Raw genomic sequence first — 24,842 nt, 5'->3', positions numbered from 1 at the left:
GATCTATTTGAAGAGGACGACCAAAGATCGAAGCCAAACCAAATAATATTTACTGGTTAAAGATATGTAATCTTAAGTTTGAAAAAGATAACCAAACCGGAGCAATAGGCGACTCCTCACGCACATCAAAATCCGGAGTCCATTTTAGCACACACATTTGGCCAGCTTGGATGTAATACGATCTCCAAGCAAATATGCTACTATAATCAAGATCATTAGACAGTTGAATAGCTATATGCCTTTGATCCAGTAAACCAACATGAAAAGATAGAGAAAGTTTAAGATTAAGAAAAAACTTGCGAATAACGTCAAGGTTCGGCCTTCTCATAACCAATTTACCCACCAATGTCAGAGCATAGGAAGCGGCTAATTGATCTACGACAGAATCCTCAAAAATTAGGGTAGGGCAGCCTTTATATGAAGACTGAACAAACCTTAACTTCAGAGCAGAAGAAACTCCCTCGCTAGGGTTTCTTTGAAGGAGCGAGTTTACCATTAGTAGCCGAAGAGTTAGGGTGTGATGATGATGCGAATGTCATCATCCCACATAAAAACTCAAGGAAACTACAAATTACTAAAACAAAAATGATCCACAGAAAGCGATTTAGAGAAAGGCGAGGAGATCACTGGAAAAAACCAGTCAGGAGGCCACCGAAGAGCACCGCCAAGGAGCCCAAAAAAAAATCGCCTCGACATCGCCAAGGCGAAGAGCGCAGAGAGACCAGAATTGTGAGGTGGTTGAAACCCATTCCAATCTTTTTTAAGCTTAATTCTGATGGCTCGGTGGGGGTTAATGCTGTGGGTATGGGGGTATTATCCGTAATTACCAAGGTGATGTTATTATTGCTTATTCTTCTCCTTTAATTCATTATAAAGTTATTTATGCTGAGCTCAGAGTTTTTTTTTAAACCCCAAAAAGGGGGGATACGCGTTAAAGTCAAAAAAGTATTAAAAAAATTAAAAGGGAGTCTATCGGAGCAAAAGGGCTCAAAGAGCTACAAAACATATCAAAAGAAAGAAAAAGAACCAATAGAATCCCCAAAAAAAGTAAGTAATTACAACCTAATAACAAGCTAATGATGTTATAGACTAGCATCCAAAAAAGAAAGATAAGTATATCTCTATAATCCCCAGTCTTTCTACAAAAATCCTTGAGCTGAATCAGCATGATCTCCTCCTGAAAAAAGAAAGAAACACAAAGAAAAATTCTTAGACCACCACATTAGAATAGTCAAATAATCATAAGGTGTAAAACATATATTATAGGTGCTGTAAAAGAAATAAACATTGGGTGCAGTAAACCCTAATGTGGAATTTCGGCCAGAAGAGCTCAGAAATAAATTAATAGCCTCATTTGGAAACTCCCCACGCCACTCAATTTCACCTCCAAACCATCTAAAATACAACTGACTGGAAAACCAGCAGCCCCAGGCATTCCTCCATAACCGAGAGAACTTGAAATTATTCCCCAAAAAGAAATTAGTAAGGAGCCTCTCCCAGATAACAGCCAAGCCACCGTAACAAAGAAAAACCCACCTGCTTATATGCATAATCAGCGCCCAGCACAAAATAAGCCAACAAACAGCAAAAGAGAAAGCAAGACCCCCTATCGATCTAGCCAACCGCAGCTCAATAGTCACCACAGGGTTCTCCAAAAAGGCCACCACATAACAATCAATATCACCCACAATACCCCCAGGAATGAAGGTAAAAGATCAACAATAAGGAGGACCATCAACCATGGAGCCATTAAAATCATTGCTCAAGCCAAAATTCACAACAATAAAGGCTAAACCATAAACCCCAAAAAATAACAACGCCATATAGAAAGAAACAGAATTAAAAAAATAGCGCAAAAGATAAACTACAACCAAACAAACATAGCAGAATAATAGAGAAGGTCAGAAATCAAATCAACCAAAAAAAGAACCAACCAATGCCAACAAACCTCAATCGTTAACATAAGGAACCTCCTTCTCCTCAAGTTTCAGATACCCCCTAAGCTAATGAGGATAATTATTCCAAAAAAAGTCCTTACTCCCATTGAGAACACAGCCCAACCGAGCAAGTCAAGATGCACAGACATTACCCCCCTTCATAATATGAAGAAAAGAATAATTTAAAACCAACAGGTACTGCTTAATCTCACGAATAAGATAGAAACTATTAGCATTACAACAAGAATCCACTTCCTCAATAATAGGAATAAAATTAAAGGAAGAATTGACTTCAATAAGTAAATTAAAAACATTAAGAGTGGTGCAAAGATGACAACCATAAAGGATGGCCTTACTCATAGTAGGATTATACTCAGCAATATTCAACAGTCCCGCAAAAGCAGCAACGAGAAAACCGTTGTTATCCCTAATCACCCCTCCAAAACCAGCAATATTACCAGAAATACTAACATTAATTTTTAATTTGTAAAAATTTTTTGGTGGTTTGATCCACTGAATAGTACACACAACAGGAATCGAAGGATCCAAATAACCACCTAAAGCTTCAAACGCAAATAAATAATTTTTAAAATGTTTAACAAAGAGCAAATTAACAGCCAAAAGCGCCGCCACCTTATCTTTAACTTTCTGAATGACATTAAGATGGCCCATCTTGACACTGTTAAAAATGGAGTTATTCCTTTCCATCCAAAGAAACCATAAGATAAGATAGGGAATAACATTACGAATATGTCCTTTAAGGTTAACCAACCAACAATTCAGAAAAACTTTAAGAGAAATATGATAATTAAAGCAATTTAATTTGAATAAATCATCAAAGTAAACCCACGTCCTTACAGCAACAGGGTCGGAAATCAAAACATGGTGCATGTTCTCAGTGTGCAAACAACATTGACACTTGGAAGCAAAAGAAAGTCCCTTATAAATCATATTATCATCCGTAGGAAGAAACCTATGTAAAGCTCTCCAAACAAAAATAAAAACAGTGCTAGGAATATTTTTATGCCAAATTTTAGTATAAATAGTCTCACAATCACCTTTAAGTCTAAAGGCATTCCAAGCATTTTTAAGAGAGAAATGATCATCTTTAGATAAATTAAACATAAGAATATCCTTCGAATGATTTTTAATATGCATCTTAATAATCCGCTCACGAATGCAATCCGGAACCTCATAAGAGATTTTATCAATATCCCAACAATTATTACTGTAAAAATAGTTCACTTTAAGCGTGGACAAAGAAGAAGTGTTAAGAATGTTGTAAATAGATTCATTGCCAAGCCATTTATCTTGCCAAAAAAATATATCTCCAACCCCAAGCCCCCAAGAAAAGAAGGGGTCCACCTCCCACTTAACCTTGCACATCCTCCTCCAAACTTTAGAGATACCATACTAGTACAAATATTAGAAGGGTGCTTACCATCACCATATTTAGCATTCATGAATTGAGCCCAGAGGTTATCTTTAGATCAAAAATTAAACCAAAGCTTATAGGAGAAAGCCTTGGAAAGATCACCAAGACTCTTGCACCCAAGACCACCCTCTTTCCTAACACCGCAACAATTTTCCCATTTGGACCAATTGATTTTAGAGGAAGAAGTAGTGCCACGCAAATAAAAATTATTAATCAGCTTATGGATCTTATTTCAAATAGTTTTGGTCGGAGAAATAGTTTGAAAACAATAAACAGGTAAAGCACATAGGACACTTTTAATAAGAATGAGTCTTCCACCAAAACTAAGAAAATTAGACGCCCAAGACTGCAACTTGTTCTGAACAGAGGAAATAAGATCATTAAATAAAAAAGAAGTCTTCCTACCTTTAAAAAGAGGAACACCAAGATATTTTAAAGGTAAAGTAGAATGCAAAATACCCGTAACATTATTAATGGCTAAGATACGATCATTAGTAATCCTTTTAGAAGCAATAAAACAGCTTTTGTTGGACTAGAAGGGGAGATAATGTTAGGTAAAATCACTAAAAGACAATTAGTAATAAGTTTAGAAATTAATTTATTAAAGAAGGTACAAAGGCTAATAGGATGAAAATCATTCCAAGTTTTGGTAGAGTTATTCTTTGGAATAAGAACTAAAGAAGTAGAAGAAAAAAATTTAGGCATCAGGGATCCCTCGAAAAAATCTAAAACCGCATTATAAATGTCAAAAGAAATAATGTTCCACATTTTTTGAAAGAAAAGGGTGGTAAACCCATCAGGACCAGCCACAGAATCACAGTTCATATCCATAATAGTCTTCTTAACCTACTCGAAAGTCGTGGTTCTAGAAAGGATAAAATTATCCTCTATAGAAACAAGACTATGAATAAAAGAAAAATCCATAGCAAGATTAGAAATGAAATCTTTGTTAAAAAGGTTTTGAAAATGCCTGATCGCTAAATTATTGATCTCCATATTATTGTCAGTAAAAGTACCATCCTCTTGAATTTTATTAATAGTATTCTTCACACGTTTTCTCTTAACAAGCGCATGAAAAAACTTGGTGTTCCTATCACCCTCAACCAATTGTTTAGCAATCGCTTTTTGCTTCCAAAAAACCTCTTCCTGATTTTGAAAATTAAACAACTCAACTTTATACTTGTTTAAAAGCTTAAAGTTAGCCACAGAAGGGTCATTACTATATAAGATCTCGGTAGAGTTAACAAGTTGTTCAGCTTGAATAATATTAGAAAAAATGTTCCTAAAAACATGCCGATTCCACCAGTTAAGAACATGTTTTAATCTTTTAAGCTTAAACCAAAGCCTCAACATACCCTTAACATCATTATCAGGATGGAGAGGAGCATTCCAGTTGTTTTGAACAACCTCCAAAAAGGAATTATTAAGAAACCTCATATTTTGAAATCTGAATTGAGAAGGAGCATTACACTGCCTAAGGTTAATAATAATAAGTAGAGGGGAATGATCCGAAAGAGTTCTAGTAAGGTGCTAGACACTAGTAGAATTAAAAAGATTGATCCAAGAATCATTAAAAAGAACACGGTCAAGCCTTTGCCATAAGTGACCCCTATTCCAAGTGAACTTATCACCAACAAAACCAATATCAATCAAATTTCAAGATAAAATCATGTTGTTAAAATCATCCATAGAACGGTAAGAGGGATTAGAACCACCCATCCTTTCAGAGGTACAAGTAATAGCATTAAAATCTCCACCCACAATCCAAGGTAAGTTACATAAACTATGAAAATTAATGACAGAATCCAATAAAACTTTTCCATCGTAAAGAGAGGAAACAGCATAAATAAAAGAAGCAAAACATAGAACATAAAAAATCTCAATTTTTATTTACAATGAAGGACTTGCGAGAAGTCACCAATAACATCAAGAGTAATCAGTTTTTTCCAAAAAAAACCCAAATTTTGTTGGAAACATTTGAAATAGCATGGTCAAAACCCAAAAACCGACAGGTATTTAATAAATTAGAAGAAGCAATGAGAGGCTCAAGAAGAGTAAGCATAGAAATATTGTGCACACGGCATAAGTTTTTAACACAGATACGAGACGAAGGGCAACCAATACCCCTAACATTCCAAATGATTGTATTAAACATAAAAAAACAAACTTAATGTGAAGTATTAGACCTAGTGTTTCTAGGTGGTTGCAAGACAACATGCTTAGGCTTCCTACCACTTTTACTAAGAACTTTAATATAGCTATTATCATTATCATCCCTAGCATGGCATTTAGCATTGATATACAAATCCTCAGTATCAGTAAAAGCATCGCTATTATAATTAGAATGGTTGGGAGTTTTGCCCTCATTGGCAATTTCCAAGTGTAAACTTGAGCCATCATCCTCCATAAACTTACCATCATCGCTCCAGTTATCATTAACCTTAAAGGCCGAATCCTTCAAGGTAGCAGAAGTTGCTTTAGGCAAAAAAGTAGGGCTAATTTCTCCTTCCTCCAAAGTCAAGTTAGTATTTTCATCTTCTTCCCCAATTAGATGCAGATATACAGAAATGTTTCCCTGCTCAACAATCGAATCCATAACATCATTAGCATTATGTACTGGTATAGCTATATTGCAATCAAGAGAAGTATTCATATTTTCTAACACATTAACAACATTATTTTCATTCTCAGTATCAACAACCTTAAGAGAATCAATAGTCACACAATTAACTTTAGATACTTCTTGTTCTTGACAATTATGTAATATAACTAGATTAGACAAAGCTGGAATATTCCCAGGAACCATTTCCAATGGGGAAGAGCGGTCGCCAATAAGCTCCATCGAGTTCTCCTTCTCCTTTTCATCACAACAAACCTCATCAGACTGTTTAACATATTTCTTATCAGCACGTAAATTGGGAAATTTTTTAAAACATTCATTGACTACATGACAATGCATTTTGCAAAAAGAACAAAAGATGGGTAAATTTTTGAACTCAACTTTTTGAAAATATCCTTTTACTTCAAAACCTATCCAAATTTCATTAGCGTATTTTTTAGAAACATCAAGTTCTACTAAAACCCTAGCAACGGATGGCTGAGAAATCGAAACAGTAGCTTGGTCAGTTTGTAAGGGGCGGCCAAAGATCGAAGCCAAACCAAATAAAATTTGCTGGTTAAAAAAGTGAAGTCTCAAATTAGGAAAAGATAACCAAATCGAAGCTATAGGGGATTCCTCCCTAACATCAAAGTCCGGGGTCCATTTCAACAACCTCATTTGACATGCTTGAATATAATACGATCTACGAGAAAAAAGCCGACTATAATCTAAATCATTAGATAGTTGTATAACAATATGCTTTTGATCAAGTAATCGAACATGAAAGGAACCGAAAAGCTTGAGATTCACAAAAAACTTACGAATCACTTTGAGATTAGGCCTTCTTAAAATAAATTTGCCAACTAAATTAAATGCAAAGGGAGCAGCAAGCTGCTCAATAATGTTATCCTCAAAAAGCAAAGCTGGAACACCCTTATACGAAGAATGAACGAAACTCAGTTTCGGAGCAAAAAGAGATCCCCCAACAAGGGCTTGTTTAAAAGACCGAGTTTTCTCATCCATAAGCGAAGGTTTAGGGTGTGATGATGACGGAATCGTCATAATCCCACAATAAAAAAACTCAAAGAAACCCCAAAATGAGACAAGAGAAGGATCTATGAACGAGGATCTAAAGATGAGAAACGAAATCACTGGAAAAAACCAGCTAGGAGGGCCAGAATCATGGAGAACAGCAAACCCTAGAAATCACCTCGGAATCGCCTCGGGAGAGCTGAGAGCAAAGAGCCATTGATATTTTTTGATGCTTTAAACTTATTTCAGATTATTCAAAAGAAGGTTTAGGGTAGCCCGGAGCTTTTCTATATGATTCGTAAAATCCCCTACAGGAAAATCACTGATTTCCGGCGGAATTTTCCTGCAGCTTTCCGGCGGTCACATTTCCGGCGGCTTTCCGGCGCATTTCCGATGGTTTTTCTCCACGGAATTTTCCGGCGGAATTTCCAGCGGCTTTTACACGTTTCCGACGGCTATTAAAAATTTAATAAAATGAATAAAATATTTACTATTAAATGATTTAACAAAAAAATTATTAAAACTTATATTAACAATTTAATTAATCTTCATTTTAAAATTAATTAGTTAGTTAATTTTTATTTTATATTAAATATTATTTTTTATTTTAAATAAAATAGATCCCTTTTTATAATTAAAATTTTTTATTTACAGTTAGGGTATAGTTTAAATAAAAAAATTGACAATATAATCACATTTAGACAATATAGCAATCCGGTCGGTAGTCTGAGGTTCTTCCCAAAAAGACCGCCGGAAATGGGTGATTTTCCTGTAGTGATCAATTTGATGCTTGATAATCTGAATTACACTATGAACCATATTTTTCGTGAAGGCAATGCGTGTGCTGATTGGTTGGCAAAGTTGGGTTGTCAGAGTATTTCTAGTAGTGAATTTGGTGCTTCTAATTTGCCTGCGTTCTTAAGACGTCTGGTGAAGCTGGATAAATTGAGTATATTCCTTATATTAGAGCTGGTTAATCTTGTGTTTTTTGAGGTTTTTTCTGACATTGCTGGGTGGTGCTTTATGGGTTGGGCTGTTTAGTTCGCTTCTGCTGGGTGTGTATTTGTTCTGGCTGTTGGTCTCTGTTTTGGGGTTGCTCTAACATTGTATGTTTTTTGGTTTGCGGCAGCAAGCAATTCTGGATGCTGTACGTTGAAGTATAATGCAAGGAAGATTATTAAATTTTGTGTTCATTGTGATACAATTTTTCTTATTTCCCATAGCTTTTTCTGGTGGTTAGCAGTCATTTTCATTCTGTCTGGTTTGGGTAGGCTATGGAGGTTTTTCAAGAAGCTGAGTTCTGGGATTTTCTGTATGAGGAATGGTAATTTTGCTACTTGTTTCTTTCCTCTTCCTTTTGTTTTTCTTCTGTTGTTTTTGCAGCTTTGCTTCCACCTTGAGGGAGTTTTTGGCAAGAAAGTCTGGGCTGATTGGAGATCTTTAGAGCTTTTTTTTTTCTGGGCACTTCTTTTGTGCCGCCTTAGAGTGTATCTAGGCGGTTTTGTATTTCATATAGATGGGGATAATCGGTCCTTAGGTTTTTTTTTATCTTTTGGATTGATTGTAGCTCTTCGAGCAGTAACGGGCTGATTGTCTCCTTAAGGACTTGTTATTTTTACTTATATTAACGCGTAGGCCCCTCTGTAAGTTTTTACTATAATATATATTGGTGGCTTAATTAAACCCAATGCCAATGTTTTTAAATTAAATTTTGATATTGTTTTGGATGGTAGCAACTGTTGTATTGGTGGCTTAATTAGAGATTACAATGGGGAGTACGTCATGGGTTTTGCTGGTAAAACTTTAGAAACTGAAAGGCTTGGGGGTATCTTGCTGGCTGTCTTGCATGGGCTCTGTTTGTGTGTTGGGTTGGATATTCATAGTATTATTATGGAATGCAATTTTAATGTGGACCTTAAAGCTTTGTTTGAGGTGGATAGGAGTAGTTGTGGGCACTCCTTCTTTTATACCCGGAGGAACATCAAGTTTTTTCTGGATTCTATGACCTGTTATTATAATGTGGTTTCCCCGGTGGTTAATTCTGCTGCTAGGGCTATGTCTTTGCTGGGGAGTAAGTTTAATGATATTACTGATTTATCTTTAAATAATCTTACTGTGCATATCAAAGGATTAATTAATTTGGATAAAAATAGTGTTCCTTATGTTCTTGGACATTAATTGTCGGGTTTGGTGCTTCTCTGTTTTTTCTTTTGGCGGTGTTCTGTGGGTTTTCTAGGTGTTGGCTGGTGGTTGGGGGAGTTGTGAGGGTTGTGTGTGGGTTGGGGTGTTTTGTTATCTTTGTGCTGGTGAGTTCTCTGTTGTTGGCTGGGTGCCTGGGGGCTCCTTTGTTTCTCTGTTTCTTTGGTTTTTTCGTTGTTGGCCTTTGCTCTGCTATTGGGTACCGTTGTTTGGTCTGGGTGTTGTTTTGGTTGGGTAGTTCCTCTGTTTTGGATGGTTTCTGGTTTTGTGTTTTGGCTCTTATAGGGGGTATTTCTTAACTTTTGGCTGCTCTTTTCTTTTTTATTTTAGATGTTTGCTTAGTTGTTGTTCTAGTATCCTTGCAGACCTCTTTTGCAGGTTTTTGGAGCTCCGCGCTCGTTTTGTGCAGGGTACGTTTGCTGGTAGTAGGGCGGCGCTGATTGTGTTTATCTTCTCCCTTTGGTTTTTTATTATTAGAATGTTACTAGGTTTTCTGTATCCTTTCGTAGTAGGGAACTCCGGCTCTTAGGTTTCTTTTTGCTTTTGTCTGTAGCTCATTTGAGCAATAGTGAGCTAGAAGTCCCTTTAAGGACTGTGTAATTTTTACCATATATTAACGCATAGGCCCGTCGGTGGGTTTTAACCAATATATATATTGAATCAAATTCATAGAGAATGGCGCTACGTTTTCCCACAATCAGTTATTTGCATCTCTCAATCTTCACTGGTCATTCATTCATTACTTGTTAAATGCATGACGGTGACAAATGCCATCTCTGTGGAGTTAGCTTTTTTAAAATAGTTAGCTTTGTCACTTACCTCTAATAATAACCCAACTTGTTAAATTTTAATTACACCATTTTGACCTTTAAACAATGTCAGAGGGTAAGAAGTAGCTAATTAATGCAGAATTAATTATGATAAAGAATTCAAGTTGACAATCTTTGTCTTGAACAGGTAGGTTTTACACAATAAAAGAAATGGAAATGCTAAAATTCAAATAAATTTCTACTGCATGTCATTTTCTTATAAAAATTAATATAGTATATATTTTGTGTCGCATAACCATTGTAGAGGTAAAACATAAACATAAATTTGATGAACTCAAGTATATTAAAGAAAATTTGAATGCACAATATATATGCAAACACACATAAAATATTGAGTGCAACATTGTCAAAGAGCATACCATGCATCACCTTACATGCTTTATCAAGTTTATTCCAAATTATCACGCACTTAAAAAGTCATTTATATTTATGGTGGTATTAGCTACTAGAAGATGAGCTAATGAGGTCCACCATCACAAATTATTTACAAAATTATTGCATATAACAAATTCATTCATATGCATGCAATAGTACTAGTTAAGTTTGTTTAAATTTCGCTGCACTTCCTATGCGTTATGCATCACTGAAGAATGATCACCTTCTTCTTTTCCAGGAATTGGAAGATTATCTTGTGCATTTGTATCATTTAAATCCTTTGAAATGCCCTCTTGACTAAGTTGAGATGCAACAAATTTGTCAAGAATCCTCCAGTCAATTACTTGATCATCCATAGTTTGACTATTTTTTGGGGTAGAATTATGAAAAGAAACTCTCTCAATTTGGCAATCATGGTTTACTTGTTTCTGAAGTGGCAATGCAACATTTACATGAAATTTGGGGCTATGCAATTGAGGTAGGTGGAGATGAGGATCATATGGGTGGAAACTTTGAAACATTTGTTCTTTGAAAGAGTAAGGAAGATGATTGTAATCCATATTCCACTGAGACAGTGTTGATTGCATTAATGACATGTTTTCATTATACCAGCATGTAGACTCATCATGATCAAATTCATTTCCTTTCCTTATAGATAAAGCTCGCTTCTTGAATGCTCGACAAACAACCCAACCTTCATCCTGTAGCCAAATACCAGAAAAGTTAAGGTTAACGAATTTCGAAACAGTTTATGATTATAAAATTTAAAAAAGTGAAATGATCGATATTCCAATTAGTATAGTTAGCTTGGATAAATCACAATTACTTGTTATTAGAAATTAGAAGTATCATAATGTATCATTTAAAATAATTGCTCAATAATAATTTTAGGGAACATTTTCAAAAGAAAATTTGTCACTATAAATATAACCTTCAATCATATAAAATATCAAAAAATGTTATTTTTTCTTATGTAATTAATCCTTTTAAACACTACTTTTCTTATAAAATTATGACCAAAAGATATTTTCATTCAAAAAAAAAAAAAAAAACTTTTTAAATTCAACAAACATGAGTAAAAACAATGTTTAAGTGGGTAAAGAAACATAAAATATTCTGGCTAAAATATATTCTTAAATGATGGCACGAGTAATAAAAATTGTTTAAATACCCAAAAATTCTGATGGTGACTATGTGAAGCATGGAACTAAAAGAAAATTTAATTAAATTTATGGATTTGCATACATCATTACTATGCTGGTCTAATGAATCATTCCATATACTACTGTTATGGAAAGAATTAATTTCAACTTTCTTTAATATCTATTACTCTCCATTACAAAGCCCAATTAATTATTCCTGTATGCAGCTTACGTGGAAGCAAAGTGATTTATACTGTTTGTTCTATTTTGCATGATCATTTGCACCCCATATTTAAAATAGAAAATAGATGCATCATCTACACTTCTTAAGTGTAGCAAAGATTTCAATGTAATGCCAACAGGAAAATAAAAAGCAAATAAAAATAAAAAAATAAGAAAAAAAATTGTATTGCCAACAGGAAGTTTGAACTAATCTAACAAAAAAAAAAAGCATTGGTCACATTCTTTAATAAAAGTGCAAATAAAATGCTGTAAGAAATTTATAAAATCTAATATTATTTTTGATTATTAGTAACGTTAGTTTGTATGACAGTATATAGATAATTATTTCGCCATATTTCTATATATGTATGAATAAAATTCAAAGTTATATAAATTATACTTAAAACATTTAAAATTGGGGAACAGTGAAATTTTATGGGCGGCTACAGAATTTTCCTAATTTAAAAAATATATAATTAAAAGTTGATTATCATTCGTTAATTAATATCGTGGGTAATTATCTTAAAATTATAGTAACATTAACATTAAATATATCTCTTTACCGTTCAAATTTTAGTTTGTGACCAGCTGTTTGATGACAATTTAACTTATAATCCTTTGCAAGATATGCATTTTCTTAATCCATCATATATAATTTCAAAAATTTTTTTTTTCCATGTAACCATTATTGATTCCAAATATATCATTATCTTAATGCTAATATGTAATTTTTTAAATAATTAATTATTACCAGACAAGAAATAGATTAAGAAATCAACAGATGTCTAATAATGTCAGGATCTATAATTTTAAAAGATAAATTTGGAAAAAATAATGTTTTTGAGAGTAAAAATGATTGTGAAGAAACGAGAAAACTAAAAATAATTTTCTGAACTAAAAATTATTGATTGGTTTTACCGGATAAAGATAGGACTAAGAGGAAAGTTAAAAATAAAAAATAAAAAGGAAGCTCAACTCAAAGTCGAAGTCAGCTTAAGTTGGTCATTTTTGTCTATAAGAAATTCGATTTCATTTGTGACAATTTTTTTATTGTTTCTTAAGTTAGAAAATATTAAGAATGACCTTTCTTTATTAGATTTAAACGAGAATTTGACTTTTAATAGGACACAATGGAGAAAAAAGGATTTATGTAGCTGACCCCACGTAGTGGGATAAAGGCTAGATGTTGTTGTTGTTGTTGTAAAGTAGTTGTTCATTTGGGACAACTTTTTTATTATTTCTTAAGTTAGAAAATATTAAGAATGACCTTTCTTTATTAGATTTAAACGAGAATTTGACTTTTAATTGGACACAATGGAGAAAAAAAGGATTCATGTAGCTGACCCCACGTAGTGGGAAAAAGGCTAGATGTTGTTGTTGTTGTAAAGTAGTTGCCTAGTTAAAAAAAATAAATAAATTTTTATTAAAAAGCTGTCTTAAGAATCATTAAAAAAGCCATCCCAAATCAAGCCTTATGTTAAATATTTTCTATTCTATTAGGGGTTTATACTGTTTATCCATTAAGAAGTGACATCTCTTAGATTCACTTTTGATTCAGAATTAAATAAAAGGAAATAAAAGTTAAAAATAACATTATATCTTTTGAATTTAGAGTAAATATTTTTAATATTACCATTGTTTGAGAAATTTCTATATATGATGAAAAGCAGTGTGCAGGGTTGTGGAAATTAAAGCGAAGTAACAAAACATATACCAATGACAAAAAATGCCATTCAGGTAGAAGAATTGTAATAAAAATAAAACTTCGAATATGTTTCTTTGCAAAATAAAGAAAAAAAAATGGTGTAGGAGTACCTGTTGAGTTCCATTTTCGTCAGATTCAAGTCGATACTCATGCATTATCCAATCCGACTTCTGTCCATTTGGTGCTCTACCCTTGTAGAACACCAGAGTTTTCCTCATACCAATCAATTTATGTTTCGAGTAAATTGGTTTATCCCTCCCAGTTGCCTTCCAAAATCCAGTTGTTGTGGCTCTGTTAGTGCGAGTTCCAGTTGGATATTTTTTATCCTTATGACTAAAGAAGTACCAGTCATGCTGCTCTTCGTCTCCAATCTTGCAAATTTCTATTTGATGTAAAAACAGTAAGTTTATTATGGCTATGTTGCTGTATTATATATGTATGAAAATTGTTGCGAATGATTTGTTTTGTTTCACTAAAATATTTTTCCAATACTGCTCACAAAGATCTTGTAAAGAAGCATTAAGAGATAGATCAACATCTTTTACGTATGCATCAATATACTGATAAGTTATACATGGTTATTTTAGTTGTTTATAAACATGTAATACCTTGAAGGTCTGATGGCTCAATTTTATATAGATCAACATCCTTTATCACATTCAGATCTATTCTTCTCGAGGCAATTTTCTTACGAAGATAGTAATTTACGAGCTCTTCGTCGGTCGGATGGAATCGAAAACCGGGAGGAACATGTGCTGCTGTATCCATGCGCACTTTACTGGATTCTGAAAATTTTTTTTTTTCTAGTGGATTAATAATCAATTAGAATAATAGCATTAATGATTACGTGGATTAAAAAAGATTCAATGAGCAGTTCTGTAAATTAGTTTAGGTCGCTTAAGAAAACCTTAGAATATACAGAAAACTATATTTTCGTACCGTTGCCTTCAGTAGAATAATATAGTTGACAATTTAAATGATATAACGCTATAGATACAATACAATGATTTTAGTTTATAATCATATATGCTTTTGTACCAAAACAACTAAAATTTTCTAAAATATCCAAGTAGTGGTCCGCTGCATATATGATGATGCTAGAACTGAAGGTGTTTCTTTCCTCTCTGCTTGATGATATATAAAGTACTTTCACGTTCTCAGTTGTTGCAAATGGTTTATCAAAATCACAAGATAAAAACAATAAAATACATCAAAAAAATATAAAATTATATTTTGAGATTGTTCAAGCAGAGCCTACAATTTATGTTTGAGAGAATGTACGTAAAAAGGAAAAAAAAAATAATCAGTAGTATATGACATGGTTTTAAGACTTCGTTTTAATTTAACTAGTTAAATTATTAAGTTATTAAAATTATTGAAGAATCATATGACCATATTGAGCCCTCAAATTTCAGATTAAGCATCATCCTCATGAAAAAATTATCGCTCAATCTAAATCATTTTCATCCCAAAGAGTTTAATGGGGAGAACATGGCTTCCTATATCTCGTGTTAAACTTTTGAATTTAACTAACATTGTGCTATTAACACTTAATTGTATGCATCGACATATTAAAAAATAATAATAATAAGAAAATATTAATGACAATTTCTCTCAGAGAATGTGCTGTGTAAAGAATAGAGGATGTGAAAGTAAGACCGTTGAAAAACAAATGCAAGTTATGTACATAGATTTCCATGCAAGTGGCATCCTTCGGGTTATGTATACCTCTATATATCAAATTTTCATTATTTTCAAAGGGGTTTAAATCTTTGTCTGAGATCTATCTTTAGAGAGTATATAATGGCAAAGGCAACTCAGTTTGGATCGTAAATGGCTGGTGGTTTTCAAATTTCTCATAAACAAGTTGAAAACAAATTTCACACTATATTAACATTGTCATCAACAAATATCAAAGGCTTGCCCCTCCAAAATTAAGCACAGGAAGCTGGTTGGCTTAATGGTCCGGGTCATAGTAAAAATGATTAAACTACAAATCAATGCACAATCCTTGTAGCCCTAAACATTTTTTTCGGTCTTGGCATCTTCTTTTATTAGACTCATTAATTTCTTTGCATGTAGTTAGGGAGTAAGTTATTGAAAATGGTGTGGTTAGTATGTTCTTACATGACTTTTGCATGTGTTAGGAACAAAATAATAGATCTTAAGCTCCATAAATACCCGCAAAATCTTTCTGCATAACTTATCTTTAATCCTCAAACTGAGTGTTAAAAAATATCATAACGTCACAAAAGTAGATTTCTATACACAGGCAATCAAAAGAGTCCTCAGGGAACAAGGAATCAAGTCACAGAAACAGATATTGTCCTGCCGAGTCACTATGAAAAATAAGAAATGAAGTGGCTTTTTTGATATTGTCCTACCTAGTCACTATGAAAAATAAGAAATGAAGTGATTTTTTAGGCCATAACGCACACAAAATCTTTCACCCTGTAATTTACATAATATGCATTACATCTATATTATCATTTCCTATAGAAGAAAAATTCCATGTCGCAGGTCTTGGTAAATGAGATCCAGCATACTAGACTAAATAATCTTTCTATTGCTGACACTAATATTGCTTGATTCTTAACGTTTCAGAGGAGAGAGAGAGAGAGAGAGAGAGAGAGAGAGAGAGAGAGAGAGAGCTAAAATAATCAAAATCTAGATGAAGAAAGAGATCGCTAGCTTTGTAATCATACCAGTATTTGATGAAAACACATGGTCTTAAATGATAGTTCGAGTTGATGAAATTATCGTGATCAGAAAGGAAGAGATAGGAGTGGGGGGTGGGGAGAAGAGGAAGAGAGAGAGAGAGAGAGGGAGGTAGATCAACTCGCCACTCAGCCCAGATAGCCACATATACACCTTGGGATGGTTACTTACCTCGAGACTCTTTGCTTTTGAGAAACTGTCGATCGACACAGGAACCAATCTCCAAAAATTGGTGAGCTTAAGAAAACAAGCTTTAGTATGCTCTCTCTCTTCTCTCTATTGGTCGCAGTCGTTCACCTAGCCTTTTTCCCTATCACTGCAACTATCAATCGGATACCAAAGAAATCCAATCTCTGGCTAGCTCCTTTCTGAGGAAGAGAGAAAAGAGAGATACAGTGGAGGGGAGAGGAGGATGGCTGGAGGAGGAGAGAGAGAGAGAGAGAGAGAGAGAGAGAGAGAGAGAGAGAGCTTTATCAAAAGGTTGCGGTATTCATTTTGCAGTCAGCTTCGGGATTACTTTCCAAGTAGAAGAGGCCAACAGATTATCGCTGTGAGAGAGAAGAGAGTGCAATGCCCTAAGGATCTCAAGAAAGTGATCGGATTTTAAGATGACGTAGTAAAACAGCAATCCCTAGAGACCAAGCAACTGAAAGCCTCTGCCACCTTTTCTGCTCTTGTTTTTTATTTTATGTATTCCACTTCCTGTAATAAAAGATTTAGAATTTAATATCCCTCCGTTAATAACGGCTCCATCAACATTTAAAGAGGGATCATTAGGATTGTGCATAATCTACTCTTCTCTTGCTCGCTCAAGGGAAATTTATAAATTAACTTGACCTAAACGCATGAATATATATATATATATATATATATATATATATATATATTGAAAAGAACTTATAGTACGAACTCATACATTCAAGTCTCTTTTTTTTAATAAATTTTTTTGAAAGATAAAATCACAATGAAAAGTTTGGTTGGTCCTAAAATATCAGCACAAAAGAGAATAAAGCAATTCTCTGAACCTCATCCAGAATCCACATAGCAGCATGAGAACCTCATTACCTGCAAGATACAATGGGAAAGCAAATGCTCGGATAGATGGCTGCCACAGAAAGCAAAGCCCTTGCAAAATGCTCTTAAATCTGCTTTGAATTATTTAGGCCCAATGTCCTTCAGGGCGCAGATCTGCTCTTCTCCCATGGCAGACATAACAGAGACCACCAGGTCCTTCCCTTCCGCAAAGCTACTTGTGATCTGCTTTAGAAGATTTTCATCAGTGGGAAGCCTCAAATCATCCTTTGTTTCACCACTTTCTGTCAACAGACTCACAAAACCATCATTGGAAATATGAATTAGTTGATAGTCGGTACGATTGACATGAGGGACGTCACAGTTGTGAGATGATGGCACAATATCCTTAAGCTTCTTTTTGTTGAATATATCAATGGCCACAAAATAGCATTTTGCATGGCCGTGCTTACTAGTTTTAGAGGTTGAGACTTCAACAACCTTGCAGGGTCTGGCCTTGATGACTATGTACCCATTCTTTCGAATGGTGCTGGCTTGCTGTGGGTACGTCTTCGAGGCACTCGCATCGGCCTTGGACTCGAAGTTTTGCTCCTAATCCGACTTTTTTTTCTCCCCTCGATTTCACCTCTCCGACGGGTCAGAAGAAATCTGAGATGAAGGATATATATATATTATTTTCTTCTATTATCGACTCGTCGCTCACCCTCTCGAAAAAACCCTAAGCACCGCCTCGGGCGATTTTAGGTTTCCCTCGTTCCTCCGCTGATTTCGTCCAGCTCCTGCTTCGATCCTTGGCTTTCTCTTCAGCTCTGGTTTGATGGTGTCCTTCTATTCGTCTAGCCCTGTTTGGGCTCGACGTTTCCGATGGGAGATCCGTCCTCCACGACTTGGGTTACTGTAGCCTCTAATGTTCATAATCCGAACAAAGGTTTTTTTAGCTTGGAAGCGGGGGCTTCTTCTCCGCCAAAGTCTCGCTCTTTTAAGGAAGTTCTAACTGGTTCGTCCACAGGTGATACCCTTCCTTCGTTAACTCAGTCTACTTTTAATGGTGTGCCGGCTATTTTGCTTTCGGATGAAGAAGTTCTAAAACTTGCATCCCCCTTTCAATTTACTCTAGTGGGTTTGGTCTCCTTGGACCAAATCTGGACTCTATCCGTGCCTTTTTCGCTAGTTTAAAACTAACTGGATTTTATTCTGTCGGTCTTTTTGATTCTAAGCATGTAGCAATACAACTCTCGAATGATCTTGACTATAGCCGTGTTTTTGCGCGTAGATCGTATTTTATCTTGAACTGTCAAATGCGGGTTTTGAAATGGACTCCATTTTTTGATGTTAGGGAAGAATCCTCCATTGTTCCTATATGGATCTCTTTTCCCAACCATAGACTTCATTTCTTTAATACTAAAGTTTTATTTGCGCTTGGCTCTATTTTTGGCCGTCCACTGCAAATTGATCAAGCTACGGCCTCAAGAACAAGACCATCTGTGGCGAGGATATTAGTTGAAGTGGATATTACTAAGAAACATGCTAAGGAGGTTTGGGTTGGTTCTAAAGCATTCGGATACCTTCAGAAAGTTGAATTTGAAAAAGTGCCAGAATTCTGTAATCACTGTAAAACACATGGGCATGCGACGGCTGAATGCTTTAAACTTCACCCAAACCTTAAGAAAAATCCTAGCAACTCGGTGGGGCAAAAGAGAGATAAAACTCTAGTTGAAGGTGACATTATTATGCAGGAGGAAACCAATTCCCCACCTGAGATGGCTGGGAATTTTGCTGCTTCTGAGAACCAATCGCCACTTGAAATGGTTGCGAACCTTTCCAACCCGATTTTGCCTACTATACCCGAAACTGAAATAGAACCCGTTAAGGTGGATGCTGGTAATGATATTCCTAAAGAGACGGATGTGAATGATTGTTCCAATACCTCATCTGATAAGTGCAATAGTACTAGTAATAGTGAATTTGAAAATGAATGTCCTAATATTTTTATTTCCGTTGAATCGATGTTACAGAATAAAGAAAATTTTGTTGCTCGTGCTGAAAATGAATTTGTGGAGTAATGTGAAGAAGGGGAAATTGCGGGTGAGACTGCTGTTTTTTACTCTCCCATCTAGGTTGGTAATATTCTTTTTTCAGCACCCCTCTCGGTTCCTGGGGGTAGCGGATCCAAACAGATTATTGAGGAAGAATACACTAAGGTTAACAAAAAGAAAAAGAAAAATGGTAAAATCCCACTTCCTGAAATGTCCTGTTCTACTAGAGCTCAAACTTCTTCCAAAACTTCTAATGATTAATGCACTTATTTGGAATGTTAGAGGTATAGGTGGGTCTGATTCTAAGACCCAGGTTAGAAATCTTTATCGTGTGCATAATATTCAATTGCTTGTTTTACTTGAGCCTTGTATTTTTGTGGATAAAACTGATAGTACTACTTCTTTTTTGGGTTTTAATAAGAATTATGCTAACTGCTCTAATAACATTTGGATTTTCTGGAATAGCATTTTTAATGTCACTATCATTTTCGATTTTGCCCAAGTTGTTAATGTTCAAAGTTCTGGTTTCAATGTTGAATATAATGCATCGTTTGTGTGTGCTGCCTGTACTAGATTAGGTCGTACTTCTCTTTGGAATATTCTTACTGACTTTGCTCATTCCTCGACTAAACCTTGGTGTGTCGGTGGGAACTTTAACATTGTCTCGAATACCATGGAAAGATTAGGGGGTAACCCTCCTAACACTAATGCTATGGAAAATTTCAATAATATGATTATCAATTGCAATTTAAATGATATTGGTTTTACTGGAGGTGCTTTTACTTGGAACCGTTCGACTATGTGGCAGAGATTGGATAGGATTCTCCTTAACAATGATTGGTTAAGAGTATTCCCTATGTCTCATGTTCAACATTTGAGTAGAACTTTATCTGATCACTCCCCTTTGCTTTTAACTATTGCTGTGAATAAAATCTATACTCAAAATGCTTTCAGATTTCAAAATATGTGGCTTTCTCATTCTGACTTCATCAATGTTGTTTCCAACAATTGGAATGCTATCATTTCTCCTGACAATAACATAAGAGGTATGCATCATTTGTGGATGAAGTTGAGTAGACTTAAGCAAGTTCTTAGATGGTGGAATAAAAATGTTTTTAAAAACTTTTTTTTTAATATTAAGGCGGCTAAGGATAAATTTTTGGCTTTAGATGATATTTTTGTTTCTAATCCTGCAAATAGAGGGGATGCTGTCAATTTTTTTTTTTAGGTCTACAGGTTTCCGGCGGCTAACCGGCGGTTTGGCCGTTGGAAACAACGATTCCGGACGGACAAGATAACCCGTCGGTTATAATATTAAACCGCCGGTAATTACCGGCGGTTACCGACGGTCGCCGGCGGTTTTACGATGGACACCCGACGGTTAAAACCGTCGGTAATACCGACGGCTATAACCGCCGTCCATCGCCGGTAAATTACCGGCGGTCTAACGGCGCAGTCCGGCGGTCTACGAACCAGACGACGCCAGTTTTAAACCGCCGGAAAACCGCCGGTAACGTGACCGGCTGCTTACCGGTGGTTACAATACCGGCGGCCTAACCGCCAGCAAACCGACGGTTAAAATTCCGGTGGTTACCGGCGGTATTCGCCGCCGGAAAACCACCGCAAAAATAAACTGCCGGTAACACGCCGTCAGAAATGGTTTCCTACGCTATTTTTTCTGACGGTTTACAAACCGCCGTTAGACCGCCGGTAACATTAAAAACCGCCGGTAAATCTAGACTAACCGCCGGAAAAAACTGTCGATTTTCAGTGTTTTTCCTTTAGTGGAAGCAAAAAGCGTCGGCCAAGTTGGTTTTGGAGGGTGACAGGAACACCTCCTTCTTCTATGCTCTGGTTAATAGAAATAGAACTAAAAGTCATAATCACAGTATTACTGATTTGCAGGGTTGCTTTTTTGATATTGAAGATTTGATTTCTAATTCTGGTGTTGACCACTTTAAAATGGTCTTTAATAACACTCATGTTGCTACTACTATTTCTAATCCTAATGTTATTCCTTGTTTGATTAATGAAAGTGATAATACTATGCTTACCAAGCTTCATACGGATGTTGAAATATGGAATATTTTAAACACTATGAATGGGGATTCGGTCGCTGGTCCGTATGGTTTTACTACTAAATTTTTCATCAAAATTTGGGATTTTATCAAAGGTGTTGTGATGGACGTTGTTAGGGACTTTCTCCATGGTAATCCCTATACTAAATTCTTTTCTTCTATTAATATTGTTCTTATACCCAAGAAAGATTCTATCACTGATTGGAATGGTTTCAGGCCCATTAGTCTGTGCTCTTTTTTTAATAAATTTGTTTCTAAAGTCATTTCCTCCAGGTTAATGAACATTCTTCTGAGAATTATCTCTTTCAACCAAATGGAGTTTGTGAAAGGTAGGAGTATCTTTGATAATATCCTCTTGGCTCAAGAGATGGTTCATGATATTAATGCTAAAATCACTAGTGGTAATCTCATCTATAAACTTGACATTACTAAGGCTTATGACAACTTGAATTGGCACTTTCTTTATGAGATTCTTGATCTTTTTGGCTTTAAGCAACCGTTTATTAAACTTATTAAGAATAGTATTGAAAACTGCTATTTCTCTGTTATCATCAATGGTGGTAATCATTATTTTTTTAAATCTGAACATGGTTTGAGACAAGGTGACCCTCTATCCCCTGTTCTTTTTATTATTGCTATGGAGTACTTATCTAGGGGTCTGGATAATCTCTTTGCTCGACATCTTATGCTTTATTATCGTAATACTGCAGATTTTTCTATCACTCGCCTTAGCTTTGTTGATGATTTCATTATTTTTTCTAATGCTTCTATTAAAAATGTCAAAGTTTTATTTCAGTTTCTTGCTAATTTTCAAAGTATGAGTGGTTTGTCTATTAATAATGATAAAAGCAATTTTATAGTGAGTAAATCTGTGAATCATGTTAGAAGTAATGGGATTAAAAGATTTTGTGGTTTTAACTCTACCTCTCTTCCGATTAAGTACCTTGGTACTCCCCTTTATAGAGGTAGAAAAAAGAATCAATTATTTGATAATATTTTCACTCTGATACAAAAGAGAATTCATAATTGGTCTTCTAATTTTCTCTCTTTTGGTGGTCGTTTGGTTTTAATCAAAAGTGTTTTGAATTCTATTCCTATTTACATTTGATATACCCTTCAACCCTCTTCTACGATCTGCACTAGAATGGAACGTAAGCTCAATAAGTTCTTTTGGGGCTCTAAAAACAATAAATCTTTCATTAATTGGTCCTCTTGGAACAATGTCTGTAGTGTTTTTAAAGAAGTCTCTTTGGGTTGCAAAAATCTTTTGGATACTGTGCAAGCTTTTTCCCACAAACTGAGGTTTGCTTTTCATTCCAACAGTAGCCTTTGGGCTAACTTTATGAATGTCAAATATTGTAAAGACCTTAATCCTTTGAATTGTGTTTATACAAATTCGGATTCCAATGTTTGGAAAAGATTGTGCAATATTAAATGGGAGGCAGATCATTATATTCAATGGGGGCTTGGGAAAGGTGACATTTCTTTTTGGTAGGATAACTGGTTGGGTATTTCTTCTATTGATAATCTTCTTAATACCAATACTTTAGTCAATATGAAAGTTAAGGATTTTTTTCACAATGGTAATTGGAATATAAGTAAATTAGCTCAAATTCTTCGTTCTGATATTGTGGATATTATCATTCAAACTCCTTTTAATTTGCAGAGTAAGGACAAAATTCTATTTGCTTTATCTTCTAATGGTGATTTTAGTTTGAAGAAGGTCTAGAATGCTATTAGATTTAAAGGGGATGTGTCTAAAATTTATTCCTCTATTTGGCATAATAACATCCCCTTATCTTATTCTATTTTAACTTGGAGATGTTTAAAAGGGTATCTTCCTGTTGATAACATTATGTGGAAAAAAAGGTTTTAGTTTCCCTTCTAAGTGTCAATGCAGCTCTAGTGGTGAAACCATTAATCATGTTTTAATTGATGGCTTGTTAGCTCAAAAAGTGTGGTACTATTTTTTTAACATTACCAATAAAGACACCAATTTTAACATTTGTGATGTTGGGGGGATGCTTAACCTTTGGACTATTAACAAGAAGGGCCATTTTTTTAATCTTCTTACGATTTTAATCATATGGTATCTTTGGAAAGCTAGGAATGATTCGAAGCATAATGAGAAAAAAAAAGGATGCTCACCATATCATTGCCAATGTTAGAAATAAAGTTATTCAATTGCATTCTATCAATCTTCTTACTGCTAAGAACTTTAAGAATTCAAAGAAGATTGCTACTCTTTTTGGGCATCATCTTGATGATGATGCGAATATGAGTATTGAGCGTGTTGTGAGATGGCTTAAGCCCTCTCATCCCTATGTTAAACTTAACACTGATGGGTCGGTTAGCTCTTATAGTGCTGGCATGGGGGGAATTATCAGGAATCACCAAGGAGATCTTATTACTGCTTTTGCTGGTCCTCTCCCTTTATGCACGGTTATTTCTGCTGAACTTTTAGCTTTACTTAATGGTCTTATTTTCTGTAAAAATTCGGGTATAGGGCAGATTGAGATTGAAGTTGATGCTAAGATGGTTATTTTTATCATTCAAAAGGAGGGGGAAGGGTATCCCCAAAATTTTTATACCATTCATAAAATTAGACATATTCTCTCTAATTTGAATTACTCATTATCTCATATCTATCGGGAGGGGAATGCTTGTGAGGATTGGCTGGCTAATTATGGTAGTAAACTTAATTCTATGCATGAATTTAACTTATCCTGTATCCCAACTTTGCTCAGAGGTATGATCACCTTGGACAAATGTGGTTTACCTTATATTCGTGATCATTGACCCTGCAGGTTTTCCTTTTGCTATTTTGGTTCCTGTTTGTGCTCCTGCTTTCTTTTTTTGTGTGTGTTTATGATCCAGTATTTTAAGCCTGTTGTTTGTTGTTTCTCTTGCCATCTCTACTGGGTTGTCCTGCTTTTTTGTTCCTCTCATTGTTGGTGTGAAGCCTGTTTTGGGTTTTTTCTTGAGATGCTTTGCAGTGGGATGTTTCCTCTGCAGCAGTTTTCATTTCCTAATGTTAGTTGGCTGTATATGCTGGATTGGCTTGTTTCGGTCAATCTTCAGATTTTGGATATATGTTATTATTTATGGTTCAATGACAGCTTCTTAAATATTATTATGATGGAATGTTTTCCTGAGTATCCCCCTAATATTATGCAGAATTTTTTGAGGGGTTTGCTGTTTGGTGGTGGCCTGATTAACGGGTTTATGATTTTTGTTAACCGCAGGCTTTTTAATTTTTGCCACTGTTATATCCTTAAGATATGTTTTTTTTTGGGCAAGTGGATGAGTATTTGGGAGTTCAATACCTTTATCAGTAATGTGGCTTTTGGGAGGGCTGATACTACTGCCTGTGATTTGGGAGTGATGGTGGAGAATCTGGATCAGTATTTCTGCCCTGTTTGGAGTTTCCTGGAGGGAATTTTTTCAGCTATTATTTTCTTTTATAACATTGATAGTAGTATTATGTCTTATAAGGTCTGTT

At 35.0% G+C, this 24,842-nt stretch overlaps 1 protein-coding gene and 1 pseudogene across 1 annotated transcript; both read right to left on the bottom strand.

The window, feature by feature from the left end:
* Positions 1–10,598: 10,598 nt before the first annotated feature.
* On the bottom strand, positions 10,599–14,244 carry LOC110116424 (NAC domain-containing protein 7-like). The gene is made up of 3 exons (XM_028697910.1): positions 14,085–14,244; positions 13,587–13,858; positions 10,599–11,108 (listed from the first exon to the last, which is right to left on the bottom strand). Exons 1-3 carry the CDS (start codon positions 14,242–14,244, stop codon positions 10,599–10,601), a joined length of 942 nt encoding a protein of 313 aa, XP_028553743.1.
* Positions 14,245–17,135: 2,891 nt separating this feature from the next.
* Positions 17,136–17,820, bottom strand: LOC110116426 (annotated as a pseudogene).
* Positions 17,821–24,842: the final 7,022 nt, after the last annotated feature.

Source organism: Dendrobium catenatum, unplaced genomic scaffold (assembly GCF_001605985.2).
Source record: "Dendrobium catenatum unplaced genomic scaffold, ASM160598v2 fragScaff_scaffold_1021, whole genome shotgun sequence".
Classification (NCBI taxonomy): Eukaryota; Viridiplantae; Streptophyta; class Magnoliopsida; order Asparagales; family Orchidaceae; genus Dendrobium; species Dendrobium catenatum.
Note: the sequence above shows the minus strand (reverse complement) of the source record. Positions and strands in the feature narration are given on the sequence as shown.